This window comes from Orcinus orca, chromosome 2, assembly GCF_937001465.1.
Source record: "Orcinus orca chromosome 2, mOrcOrc1.1, whole genome shotgun sequence".
Lineage (NCBI taxonomy): Eukaryota > Metazoa > Chordata > Mammalia > Artiodactyla > Delphinidae > Orcinus > Orcinus orca.
In genome coordinates this window covers 123583023-123596597 of record NC_064560.1, presented here as the reverse complement: position 1 = coordinate 123596597, position 13575 = coordinate 123583023, and the positions used below count along the sequence as shown (strand labels likewise).

Here is a 13575-nt window from a genome sequence, read left to right as displayed (position 1 = left end):
ACCTTGATCAGCAAAAAGAAGAAAATAACCTTTAATCTTTATCTGGTTGTTGCGAAGATTAAATGAAGTTAGCACATAGTAACCATCTAATTAGTGAAAGCTGTTACTATTAAAAAAATTATTCAGGTAATTTGTAAGGACTAGCAAGCACTTGTCTAGTGGATCTTAAAATTCATAAGGGCAACAAATAAAATTTCTTGCTTAGTATCAATTTGGCATACAATTATCATTCCCTCATACATCAGTTAAATTTAAAGGTCTTTGGAAAAACTATCTTAAGTTGCAGTCAAAAACTAAATACAACATAGCATTCTCCTAGTTGTAAAAATCAACCCCTATAAAAATAGCTTGAATGTGAAAGCCAGCTCATTCATTTTTGTGTGTGTGGGAAAGAAAAAAAAGAAATGATCAATGTGGACATCTTAGAGAAGTGTATCTTGGCCTACAGGTAATGTTCATAGAAAATGCAAAACTAGTTTTTATATTATAAATAACCCTGGAGTTTGGGATATATTTCTAAACATCCCTATAAATGTACCCGATTATAGTATATTTGTATCTTCAGATCAAAGTGTACTTGTGATTTAAAAATAAAAAAAGTTATATGGTAAAAATCATCTATTGAAGGTTGTGTAATACTTGGCCTTGAGTTATTTCTCTTTCCACCCCAACTGATCACTTTACATTTCTAGAAAAGGATCGTATTGGAGTGAGATGTTTCAGTTACAGTGAATGAGAGCAATGTGCCATTAAAATTAATTTCAGAGTTAGCACAGTTGTTCTCAGGGATTAATTGGCCCTGGCCACATTTCATTTAACTTACTCTTTTGTTTGCCCACTTTTCCAACAGCCCGACCACAGCCCCACTGAGCAGGACGATAGGACTCCTGGCAGACTCCAAGCTGTCTGGCCACCCCCAAAGACAAAAGACACAGAAGAAAAAGTGGGATTGAAGTACACTGAAGCAGGTAATGGGAAAAGAAGCCAGGTACCAGGAATGCATCTCTTGCTGCAGTCGCTTTTAGTTCTAGCTCAGTAGACTCACAGAATTTAAGTTTTTGTTTCATTATAAAATGTAATGCCGAAGGCTTTTCTTTTTGGTTTTGCTGTTAAAGTGAACCCTTGCACACTTATCGTTAATGAATCTCTTAGAGATGAAAGGTGAACGCCGTGGAATGAGTGAAGGGGGGCACATGTGTAAAGGAGGAGAACCTCGGGGGAACTAATGGAGAAGGTAGATTACAGATTCCTCAGGAAGCAGGTGGTTGGCCCTCACAGAGTGTCGTGTAAGCTGGCAGGGTTGCTGGCAGAGGTAGAGTACCAGACTCCAGAGCTGTAATCTGATGTGTTCTTTGTCTTTGAGTAATGCTTTTGAGCCACAGGAACCTTGTGCAGAGTGAACGTACAGATACCATATCAGTTACTCTTTCACTTTTGTTAGACAAAGCTTTATTTAATGCATGGCCAGTTTCAAAGCAATCTAACTCCCTGGAAACCTTCCCGGGAGCTTTGCTTGAATATATTTAAGTAGAATGGGAATCTAGATATTTTTACTCTTTAAGTGAAGGGTTCATGTGAAATTTAAAAAAAAAGAAAGAATGAGAGGAAGATATATCTTAATTGTATACATGTGCGTCTCTGTGTATCTCTGATGAAACCTTTGTGTTCTTCCTGATATTTGAAGATTACTTAACACAGACTTACGTTTTGCTGGTTGTCTTAGGTATGTGTGTGTATTACCGGTCTGTATGGTTATACAGAAATACTTCTTTCAGTTCCTATTGGTTGATGACATAAGTGGATCAAAGTTTGGGTGGTTTAGTAATACACAGGTTTTTTTTGGTAAGATGATAAAATTACAATCAGTGATTGAGAACACAGCTGAATCTACAGCCTGATTGCTTTAGCCTCCATTTACACGATTGCAAACTTCTGACTACCCCAAGACATCAACTGCTTCATGACACTTTTTTCTGACCTGCTTGAATGACAGAAAGAAAGCTATCACAGCCTTGGTGAAAACGTATGTAGCTGTTGCATTCTTCTCGTCTACGTTTGATTTTTCCAAAATTGGATTGTTTTTGACTGCAATATCGTACCGCCTACCAAGTTGTCTTTCCTGTGATGTGGCACAGTTTGAACAGTGAAAAGTCCTGAAGTTCGCTTTAATGAAAATCCAGAATCCTATAAGTTCTTATTCCTGGTTTATGTTGGGGTGGCCATCTTCTTTGTGACGATGAGCATTTGCTGAGTAGAGAAGGAAGTGGCATAAACAGCTTTTCAATCTACTTCAAGTCATATTTGGGGGCATTTATACTCTACAGAGATTCCTTAGTCTTTGCTTCTGTCCTCTTCCGTTTCCAGAAGCTCAGAGGAGTGCTATCATTACCTTGCAGTGTAATTACACTCAAAGTCAGTAGCTGTCCCAGTCTCTCTTTTTTTTTTTTGTAATGAAATGCGTGTTCTCCAAGCTGTCTAAGGTCTCGGATGAGATGGGGAAAAAAGGAGGGAGGAATTGATGAATAATGACAGTTCTCTTGGGTTCGTTCTGATGGCACAATGACAGCTTGCAACAGAGAGAAGGCTGGCTGTTGTCTGGAGAAGGCACCTAGGTCCCCAGCCAGTTCCCATGGGTGGCAGTACTGTGTCTTACTTACCGTGCTCCCGGCCAGGTCTGGTGCTCATTTTCTTGAGAGTCTTGTAGCGCTAATCACTCTGCTGATACACTCTGGAGGTTATCAAAGAAGATACTCCATGCCTGTAGGAAACTTTTTTTTACCCCATTACTCAGCCAACATATGGTTGTCTTGCCATTTGCTGCTAATCTTTAGGAAGTTAACGTTTTTCTTGTGATTTTCTTGAGCTCTGTTGTTGAGAAATCTGGAGTCTTATAAGCATTTGGTTTATAACTTAACATATTTTGTGGTATTTCCATTGGTCTCCCTGCCCTTAGGGAAGTAGATTAAAATTGCCACTCTGTAGGGAGCACAGAGACAGAAAAATTCGTTCCAAAATATTTCAAGGTGTTTGAAGTCTTACGCTTCTACGTCGTCAGTGCTCTTAATTTTTCCTGGCATGTATAATTCATTAAATTAGTGAAAGGGGAGAGCATGACTATTTATATTTCAAGTGTGCTATTGGAGTTCTCTGCTGTTGACATCGAAGCCCAGTCCTTGGCAGGGCTGGCAAAGAGGTGGTGATTTTCATCATGAGTCTCTCACTGTCCTTGTGTTGCCCTCGGCTGCTTTGGATGTGCCACTGCTTGTGTTTCCCTCTATTCAGAGTTTATCGTTCGATGATCTTTTTCTGAGGGCCTAGGAGATCACCTAATACTGTAAACTCACTTTTGTTCAAGGATAAAAAAGAAAGAGCTGACCTAAGGGAAGCTGTCCCTTTAAACTATGGCTTCTGGAGTCCTCTTTGCCATGTGAGGGTAGCTGACCACTGATGCTGGTGCCCACTGCCTAGGATGCACTCTCCTGCCACTGCCAAAGTTACCAGCAGCGTCTATAGCTGCTGACGCTGCAGCTAACTCCCCTGGCAGCTAAAGCCTTCAGCTTCCACTAGAGCCTCTGCTGCCATTCTGATGACAGTGTGTCCGCCATTAAGGGCACTTCCACTGCCATTCTGTGAGCTCTTGGAGCCTCGGTGATGCGCCGGTTGAGAGGCACTAGGGCTCACTAGAGCTGTCACTCAAGGGACTTGCACAGGTGCTGGAGTTGACTTCTACCATGCAGGGAGGGTCCCCTGTGTTCAGTCACACTGCACTTGAATTGCTCTGCTCAAATGAGAAAGAATTACTTTCTTCCAAGTCCTGTGCTGTGCTTTCACACATTATTATCAATGCAATTCTGCTTTGTGTTTGGGATGCCTCACAGCTATTACGAGTGAAAAGAGCATTTCCCTCTATTCCTTGGAATTGGGCTGGGGACAATCTGAGTGACAGACTCCTTGTTCTCAGAGTTGTCTTTCCTCCTCTAGATACAGGAGCTTGCTCTCCAAACAAGCTTGGGGAAATAGTCTTGCTTTTCTAGGAAGAATCTTTTAGTGGGCTCCATGCGTCCTTTTTTTTTTTTTACGGTATGCGGGCCTCTCACTGTTGTGGCCTCTCCCGTTGTGGACCACAGGCTCACGGGCCCAGCTGCTCCGCGGCATGTGGGATCTTCCCGGACCGAGGCATGAACCTGTGTCCCCTGCATCGGCAGGCGGACTCTTAACCACTGCGCCACCAGGGAAGCCCCTCCTTACCTCCTTAAATGGTTAGTCAACTCAGCTGAGTCCCTGCCACTTTCTTGTGCTGCAGACCAGAAACATCTGGATGGAGTAAACTTGATTACCTTGTGAAGCCCGGGGCTAAGTAAAACCCAATCACAGCCAAGTGAAAAGGTGTGCTATGAAACAATACAAGGGAATCTAAAAGAAAAATATGTCTACCTTTAAATTCAATGCTGCAAAAGCAGTTTATCTCATGAGAAACAGAACCAGTGATCTGTTCGTCCTCTAACATGCTGTCTTGTACGTGGTGAGGTTACATAAGTGTTAGTAACATGCCCAAAGTCTTTAAAAAAAGGACTGGAAATTATAAAGATCTAGGTATCATAGAATAATCATAGAGGTAACATGGGGTTAAACTTTTATCTCAAACTTGAATAAAAGAATTTTCTAAACCATATTAGGTCACTTTTTTCTTTTTGCTTTGTGAAGAATAAATGCACTTAGCCATATTTATTTTTTCTTTGGATAATTATACTATCACCATATCAGCCAGGGTCCTGTCAGGGATCAGGTGAGGATGATTTGATTGAGAGTTTGTGTGGACAGGGTTTGGGAAAAGCAATGAGAGATGAAGCAGCTCTCTGGGGTTAGTAATCATGGGAGGTGTTTACAGCCCTAGACCTGAAGGGGCAGGGCGAGGAGAAGCTGCTGGAAAACCCAGAATGTCAGAGGGAGGCCGAGTGTTGTGGAGGGGGCTGCCGGACAGGAGCGATGGCCTTCACTGGAGGGATGCATCCAATACACGGTGACCTGGCGGCCGGAGGGAATTGTGGGCATAAATGCCCTGACTTCCTTCTCCGGCTCTCTGGTCTCCTGCCATCTCTGCCCTTCAGCAAATCCAAAGAGAAGTCAGAGGATCAGGATCCACTTTAGGCCAGACAACAGAGCCCAGAAAAGGACCCAGAAAGGGGGAGAGTGGGTCTAGGAGGCAAATAGAAGATACTCAGCACAGTTTCACCTGGAGTCAGTTGGCAGTGTAAGAAGGTTCTAAAGCCCATCAGTCTGTACGAAGAATTGGCACCTGACCACACAGGGGTCTGATACGAGGGCACAAAGAAAAACTCCTGCTTTGGATCCCGTGGGAGGGTTATGTTTTCTACAGCAGTCAGTTCATAGAATATATAATGGCTATCATCGAGAGCATTGCTCTTTGCACACCTACTTCACCTTAGTGTAAAGGCTCTGTTTACTGATCTCAGAAAATCTTCCATATGCTTTCAACGTTTCCCAATGTTACAAAATAAAATAAATTTGGAAATATCCAGAAATATCACGGAGCAAAACAAACTCTCTATAATGTGTTTCATAGAGAGATCATTGCCACCATGTTGAATTATGATAGGCCTATGTGAATTTAATACTTAAAATTAAAAAAAAATTTTTTTTAAATTAACTATTTTTGGCGCGTTGGGTCTTCGTTGCTGGGCGTGGGCTTTCTCTAGTTGCAGCGAGCGGGGGCTACTCTTCATTGGGTGTGCGGGCTTCTCATTGGCGGTGACTTCTCATTGCGGAGCACGGGCTCTAGGCGTGTGGGCTTCAGTAGTTGTGGCATGTGGGCTCAGTAGTTGTGGCTCATGGGCTCTAGAGCGCAGGCTCAGTAGTTGTAGTCGCTCCGTGGCATGTGGGATCTTCCCGGACCGGGGCTCGAACCCATGTCCCCTGCATTGGCAGGCGGATTCTTAACCACTGCGCCACCAGGGAAGTCCCATACTTAAAATTTTTATCACACTGTACAGACTGCTTTTTACACTTGAAAATGTGACTATCTTTGATTTTTACTACATTTAAACAATAATTATATTTATAGAGATTTCATGTTTTTCAAGTTATTATGTGTAATAATGAAAATAACAATGCTATAAATATTTTTGTTCATAGGTGTTTTCCTTTAATTAGAACACATTCCTTGTGGAATTGCTATATATAAGTGTATATGCCGTTTTCAGGTTTTTGGTGCATATTGATTGCCAAACTTAATTTTTTTTTTTTTTTTTTTTGTGGTACGGGGGCCTCTCACTGTTGTGGCCTCTCCTGTTGCAGAGCACAGGCTCCGGACGCGCAGGCTCAGCGGCCATGGCTCACGGGCCCAGCCGCTCCGCGGCATGTGGGATCTTCCCGGACCGGGGCACAGACCCGTGTCCCCTGCATCGGCAGGCGGACTCTCAACCACTGCGCCACCAGGGAAGCCCCAAACTGAATTTTTTATCTAAAGTTATTCAGTATGAAATCAGTACTCTTAAAACATTAAAAATGCTTTTCCCTCTTATCATTTGCTTTTTATTTTACTTGTATTTTCTGGTATAGAGGTTTTAAATATTTATATAGTCAAATCTACGCTCATTTTATTGTATAACTTTTCTTTTAGCTTGAGAGGACCTCCCCTACTCAAAGATCAGCTCTATGTTTAAATTTCTTAAGTGATTTCTTTCCACCTCTTCCTTCCTTGTCTTCTTGTTTTCCATTTCATGTTGAAAACTTACTTCGGTGCCTAGCCCGAGGAAGAGAGCTAAGACAGCTTCTGTTTTTCTAAGTAGTTAATTGTACAGCAGGCTTCTGAAGTAATTATTCCTCTCCATGATAAGTTTAGCACTGTCTTGGGCTTTCTGTTCTCTTTTTGTATTTTGTACCAGTATCTTAATTATTGCAGCATTATAATGCATCTCAGAATCTGTTCAAGTTCTCAAGCATACTTTTAAAAATATTTTTTTAGCTTTCCTCTTATTTATTCTTCCAGAAAGCCTTAGCCTACTTGGTCAAGTTTCAGAAGGATTGCTTTGGGACTTGTATTGGAATTGCATTAATTTAGAAATTAATGTGAAGGTGGGAATGAGATCTTTAAAGTGCTTAGTATTTCTACGCAGGAACATATCTTATAAAACTATTCAAGTTTTCTTTTCTGACTTAATAAACTAGATACATAGATGTGTAGATATAGATATATATCTTGTATTTTTTCTAAATGTGTTCCCAGGAATGTTATTTTTTAAAAAAATACATGATATGAAATTGTATCTTGTGATTTATTTTTCATAAAAGTCAAGTGCATTCCTTAGAATCTAGTGACTCATGCATGCTAGATGCTCTGTAGATTTCCCTCCTGAGGTCCGGGCTAGACTGAGTGAAGGGCACTTTTGGACCAACTGATCTCAGGGGTCCGTCCCTCAGTTTTACTCTGGTTCGTGGTTCTTAGTGTTCTCAGGCTCTTTAAAAAACCTAATGATGATAGAAAGCTGTGGAAGAAGACCCTGCAGTTAATTTTGCATCTGCGGTATTTCAGACCCTCCCCCCACCCCATAACCATTTGTGGACACATCCCCCCATCTCCTGCCACCTCCCCGGGTGTAGATGAAGAACCTTTGCTGCAAATGCTCAACCTAGAGCTGGGCTTCCTTTCCTCTTCGTCTCCTATTTTGTGTTACGACGAATGGCCTGAAACATCTCCTTATTTATTAGGATATTTAAAAAATATACCATCATGATTTGTGCCTGAGCATCCTGAGAGGAGATGAAGCTAATGTTTGTGAGATTAAAATGGCATCATTTGGGAAACTGGCAGTGACTTAATTACCCATGGGGGAAAAAAAAGGAGAAAAAGGACGAAGAAGGAAAGCTCTCACGTTTTCCGAAACAAAATGAACTTTCAGCATGCATCTGGAAAAGCCCTTCTCAGCACTGGCTGCACCTCAGAGCTGGGCTGGGGGCTGGCACATGGGCCACCCTACTTAGGGCGAGCGCTGCGGCTTTGGTAGTAAAGAGAACCTAGGTTGAGGCATCATGGTTACTGTGAAGAGGCAAGCTGTCACTGTGTGTGGCATCTCTTGGGGATAACTCACACCGCCTCGAAACTTGGAGTAGCTCAGGGACATCCCTAGTTAGAGTATTTTAGGTAACCCATCCCTCAACTTAATAAAGATCCGCCTACTTTCTGGTTTGTGTCTAATTTAGGTTCCCTTGGTTATAAAGTGACAGAGCTGTGTGCCACCCTCCCTGGTGAGTCAGACATTCTTGCCTCACCAGCCAGGGAGAGCTATAAATATCTTGGCATATTTTATTGGCCTACAGTACCTTTAAAAAACTTACTCATTCACAGCTAACAGGCTGCATTAGCCATGAATGGACTTGCCTTTAAGGTCATATGTCTAGACAGATTATCCTAAGTAGACACTCTTTCACAGTCTAGGCTATAGGTTTATTCATTGTATATTTCACAGGACTTTGTGGTATGTTGCCATCACTTGCATGGAGTTATGATGATGGCCCAGAAATTGGAAGCTGTACAGATTAAAGACCAGGAAAACCTTGCGTCTTATAGCTGTAGAAAGAGGTCGTACTGGGAAACCAGAGGCGACATGAGTGGGTCAGGCTTCTACTGACTGTATATCTGGGAGCTGTGAGGAGGGAGATTGGCTTCCCCAACACAAATGGGAACTAAGGCTTGATATTACGCAGAGGGAATCCCAAAGTATGGACCAGCGACTCAGGAATCATATGTTGTATTCCAGGAAGTATTAGTAAAGGTCTTTAGCTCAGAGGAAAAGAGATTAAAAGAGAGATTAAAAATTCTGTATTTTAAGAGATTAAAATATAGAATCTGAAATTTTAGAATATTAAAAATTTAGAGCTGCAAGCATCTTAGAAATCATGTAATTCATCCTATTCGTTTTACAAATGAGAGCCAGAGGTTATGACTTGCTGAAAGATACACATAATTAATAAGAGAGCTGAAATGACAATTGGAAGTCGTTGGTGGGGGGGGGGGCATTGGAGAGTGATGGCTTTTTTTTTGTTTTTCTGCCAATATACTGACAATTAAAGCTCCGGCAAGGAAAGCACAGGGAACAGGAGCATTTAAGAATTATGCTGCTTATTATAAAGCAAAGAATTATGAGACCACAGTGAGTCCATCTGAATAATAAAGGAGAGGATATGAGTACCATACCAGCTCACCAGACACATCCACAGAAATTGTCTGGGTCATTTCATGCTGCTTTTTGACTCATAAAAATAGAAAAGGGGAATTTTAATGGTATCTTTAATGCTTTTGAGGCTCACTTAAGCAATGTAACGCAAATAAAAATGCTTCTGGTTTGTGGATTCTTGCAAAGTTCAGGTGGGGCTCTTTGCTGGGCCCAGTTTGTGTGCTGAAGTGTAGGGTGCATATGTATTTGATTTTAGGAGGTCCATGAACAAATATTTTTATCTTAACGGTTGGGTATTTCAGTAGTTTTATTGTTGTTTTAGAGAAAATGAGTACTAAAATCCACTTTGAAGCTGCCTTTGGGCAGATGAGGCTGAAATTTGATATGCCATATCCTATGCCACACCTTCACAGATACCTCCTTTCAGTATTTTTCTTCCTCAGAATTTCTATCCAGGTGGCCCCATTTTTCTTCCCTCCCTCAAATCTTCATCTGTCGCCAGCTGCCCAGTGCTTGTTCTCTGGGTCCTCCACCAAGCAGCCACTCTACAGTTCCAGCCTCAGCATCCTCCCCTCCGGCCCTGCCACACCTTTTTACTTGCAGCCCATTGAATTCCTTCCACTGATCTACCTTTACTGTGCTGGAGCTGCGCACTGGCTCAGCGAAGAAAGGGCACTCACTCCTTCAGATCCCTCCGCCAGAGACGGCAGCTGGGGCATTGTAAATGCTTTCCTCTTTGGTAGAAAGAACAAATGACTGTATTTCTGAGGAATAACTAAAAGCAAAGTTTCAATAGCCAAACTCTGGAGCATGCGTCCCCAGATGAAGGATGAGAACATAAGATGGGAAAGGTAGAAGACTGTCTCAGAGAGAAAGGAAAATTGAACTGGGGAAATCTTAGGGACATGCTTAACTTTGGAATTTCCTTTACTTTGGGTTTCGTGGGTTTGAGCATCAAATAGACTTGAGTTTGAAGTTTGGCTCTGCCATGTACTAGCTGTGACCTGAGTTGATATCCCTCTTTATAAAAAAGGACAATGATGATAATTTAAAATAACTATTGTAAAGATAAAAAGAGCTAATATATGAAGTTCGATGGCATCACAATTAGCCTTTTATCTTATTTTATTATTTTTAAAATTTATTTATTTATTTTTGTGGTACGTGGGCCTCTCACTGTTGTGGCCTCTCCCGTTGCGGAGCACAGGCTCGGGACGCGCAGGCTCAGCGGCCATGGCTCACGGGCCCAGCCGCTCCGCGGCATGTGGGATCTTCCCGGACCGGGGCACGAACCCGTGTCCCCTGCATCGGCGGGCGGACTCTCAACCACTGCGCCACCAGGGAAGCCCCTAAAATTTATTTATTTTTTGACTGCACCGAGCAGCTTGCGGGATCTTAGATCCCCAAGCAGGGATTGAACCTGGGCCCACAGCAGTGAAAGCGCGGAGTCCTAACCACTGGACCGCCAGGGAATTCCCACAATTGGCTTTTTTTTTTTAATTCTTATTTATTTTTATTTATTTATTTTTGGCTATGTTGGGTCTTTGTTGCTGCACACGGCCTTTCTTTAGTTGTGGCGAGCAGGGGCAACTCTTCGTTGCGGTGCGCGGGCTTCTCATTGCAGTGGCTTCTCTTGTTGCGGAGCATGGCCTCTAGGCGTGTGGGCTTAGTAGTTGTGGCTCGCAGGCTCTAGAGCGCAGGCTCAGTAGTTGTGGCACACAGGCTGAGTTGCTCCGCGGCATGTGGGATCTTCCTGGACCAGGGATCAAACCCGTGTCCCCTGCATTGGCAGGAGGATTCTTAACCACTGTGCCACCAGGGAAGCCCCCCACAATTGGCTTTTTAAAAAACAGTTTATATTGAAGTGTAACACACATGTGGAAAATTGCTCGTATTATAAGTGTTGATGAAAAAATTAATCACTCAATCTAAGTAAGAAATGGAAAATTTTATTCGAGACAAATTGAGGCTTATAACCCAGGAACAGACTCTCAGAAAGCTCCGAGAACTGTTTTGCCCGTTAGAGGGAAAAGTACAATTATATATGTTTTTGAGACATAGGGCTGTACATTAAATGATGTATTACTGACAGTTTACACCGTCCAGATCTATGTGTACAAAGCGAGTAGTGGGTCGTGGGTCATCGTGACCCCTTACAAGATGAAGAAGGAAGGGTGTCTCCAGAGGAAGAATCTTGTTGATGCTAGAAGGTTGCTGTTTATGGTTGAGCAGGTGTTTCTGCAGATGGGAAGGTTTGGGCAATGCATAATGCAGATACACAACGCACAGTAGAGGGGAGAGAGGAGGCCAAAGCTCAAAGAAAAAATTTTCTGTGTCAATTTTCCTTAACTTGCCTTAGAATACAAATGTTTATTTCATCACAGATGTATAGCTCTATGAATTATAACAAAGTGAACATACTCTTGGAACCACTCTGCAAATCAAGAAATAGTATTGGGTTGGCCAAAAAGTTCCTTCTGGGTTTTTCCGTAACATGTTACAGAAAAACCTGAATGAACTTTTTGGTCAACCCAGTACCTTGCCCACACCCTGGAAGCCCCTGTCTTGCCCCCTTCCTATCACCGCAGTTACCTTTTTCCTCCAAAGAAACCATAGTTCTGACTTCTAACACTATAGATTAGTTTCAGCGCTTTTGAACTTTAACATAAATGGATTCATTTCGTGTCTGGCTGCTTTGCTTCAACATTATGCTTGTGAGAACCAGACACGTTATTGCATGTACCTGTAATCCGTTTGTTTTCATTGCTCTGTACTACTCCATTGTATGAATCACAATGTATTTATCCACCCTAAGGACATCCGTGTTGTCCTCAGTTTTGGGCTGTTATGAGTATGCTGCTGTTCACTTTCTTGTACGCGTCTTTTGGTACACAAAGGAACACATTTCTCCTTGGTATATACTTGGGAGTGGAATTGCTGATCATAGGGTGTGTCTGTATTCAGTGTCAGTAGATGATACCAAACACTCTTCCAAAGCGATGGTTATCAATTTATACTGCCATCACCAAAACATCACAGTTCTGGTTGCGCCACATCTTTGCCAACATTTGGTTTGGTTGGTCTTTCTAATTCGAGCCAATCTGCTGTTAATTGGTGTTTCCCCAGTCAAGCACTTTTTTACATGTTTATTGGCCATTGGATATCCTCTTTTGTGAAGCGCATGTTCAGATCACTTGTCCATTTTTTAAGAAGTAGACTATCTTTTATTATTTCGTAGAGAAGTTATTTTTATATGCTGGATATGAGCCCTTTGGTTAATTGTGTTGGAAATATTTTCTCTTACTCTGTGGGTTGGCTTTTCACTATCTTAATGGTGCCTTTTGATGAACAGAAATTCTCATTTTTACTATAATCAGTCTTGTCCTATGGTTAGGGCATTTTGAGCCTTATTAAAGTAATCCTTTCCTAACTCAGTCATGAAAATATTCCCTTAAATTATCTTAAGAAGGAATTAGTGCTCTTTATTTGTCATTTAGACTTGCAATATACTGGGCATTGATTTTTGTGTATGAGTTGAGGTGGGGATCAAGTTTGTTTTTTCTATATTAAAATTATCTGGAATTATTTATTTAAAAACCCACCTTCTTCCCCTGGACTCTTTCTTCTGTTCCAGTATTCTCTAGGTTTTATCTAACCTTGTAACAGTGTAACACTGTCTTAATGACCACAACTATAATAAGTCATGATCTACTAGTGTGTCCTTTTACCTTGGTTATTCTCAGCTCTTTGCATTTCCATATGCGTTTTGGAGTTACTTTATCAATTTTGACATTATTGTTTTGATTGCATCAACATCTTTACAATGAGTTTTTAATTCCACAAACATAATATGTATCTTTCCCTACATACTTATTTGAATATAGCCTTTTCTGATTTCTCTGTTTAGTTTTCTTTGTGAAGGTTTTAGCTTCCCTTAAATTTAAATCTACTCCCAAGTATTCTAAAATTTTGATGCAGTTGTGCACATGTTTTTTAAAATTCCATTTTCTGACTTTTTTTGTTAGATAGAATCTCTCTCAATAAAATAGTAAATATAAGTTATTGAACTGTTTCCTGATTTACAAACCTTTCAATCACTTAGAATCTTTCACTGTTGCAAACAATACTTTAATGAAATTATTATACATCTATTTTGTGCATACCTGTGAGTACTTTGATAAGATAGAAGCAGAATTGTGTGTTAGAGTTCCTACTCATTTTTTTTTTTTTTGAGTTCCTACTCATTTTAACCACTGGTAGATACTACACAGTTGCCCTCTCAAAATACTGAACCCACTAAATATACTCAACTAACACAAGAATGTCCATTACTCACACTTCACCAATATTCATTTAGCTTATGCCAATCTAAGGTTAAAAA

The 13575-nt window shown here is 41.3% G+C and overlaps 1 protein-coding gene across 2 annotated transcripts in view; it reads left to right on the top strand.

Moving 5' to 3' along the window:
- The window catches only part of FMN1 (formin 1), a 424285-nt gene that overhangs the window by 128501 nt on the left and 282209 nt on the right, over window positions 1-13575 (top strand). For both annotated transcript variants that reach the window (XM_012534548.3, XM_004274037.3), the window contains one exon: window positions 851-968. In XM_012534548.3, the coding sequence (XP_012390002.2) occupies window positions 851-968 (118 nt within the window). The remainder of the gene's footprint in view (window positions 1-850; window positions 969-13575) is intronic.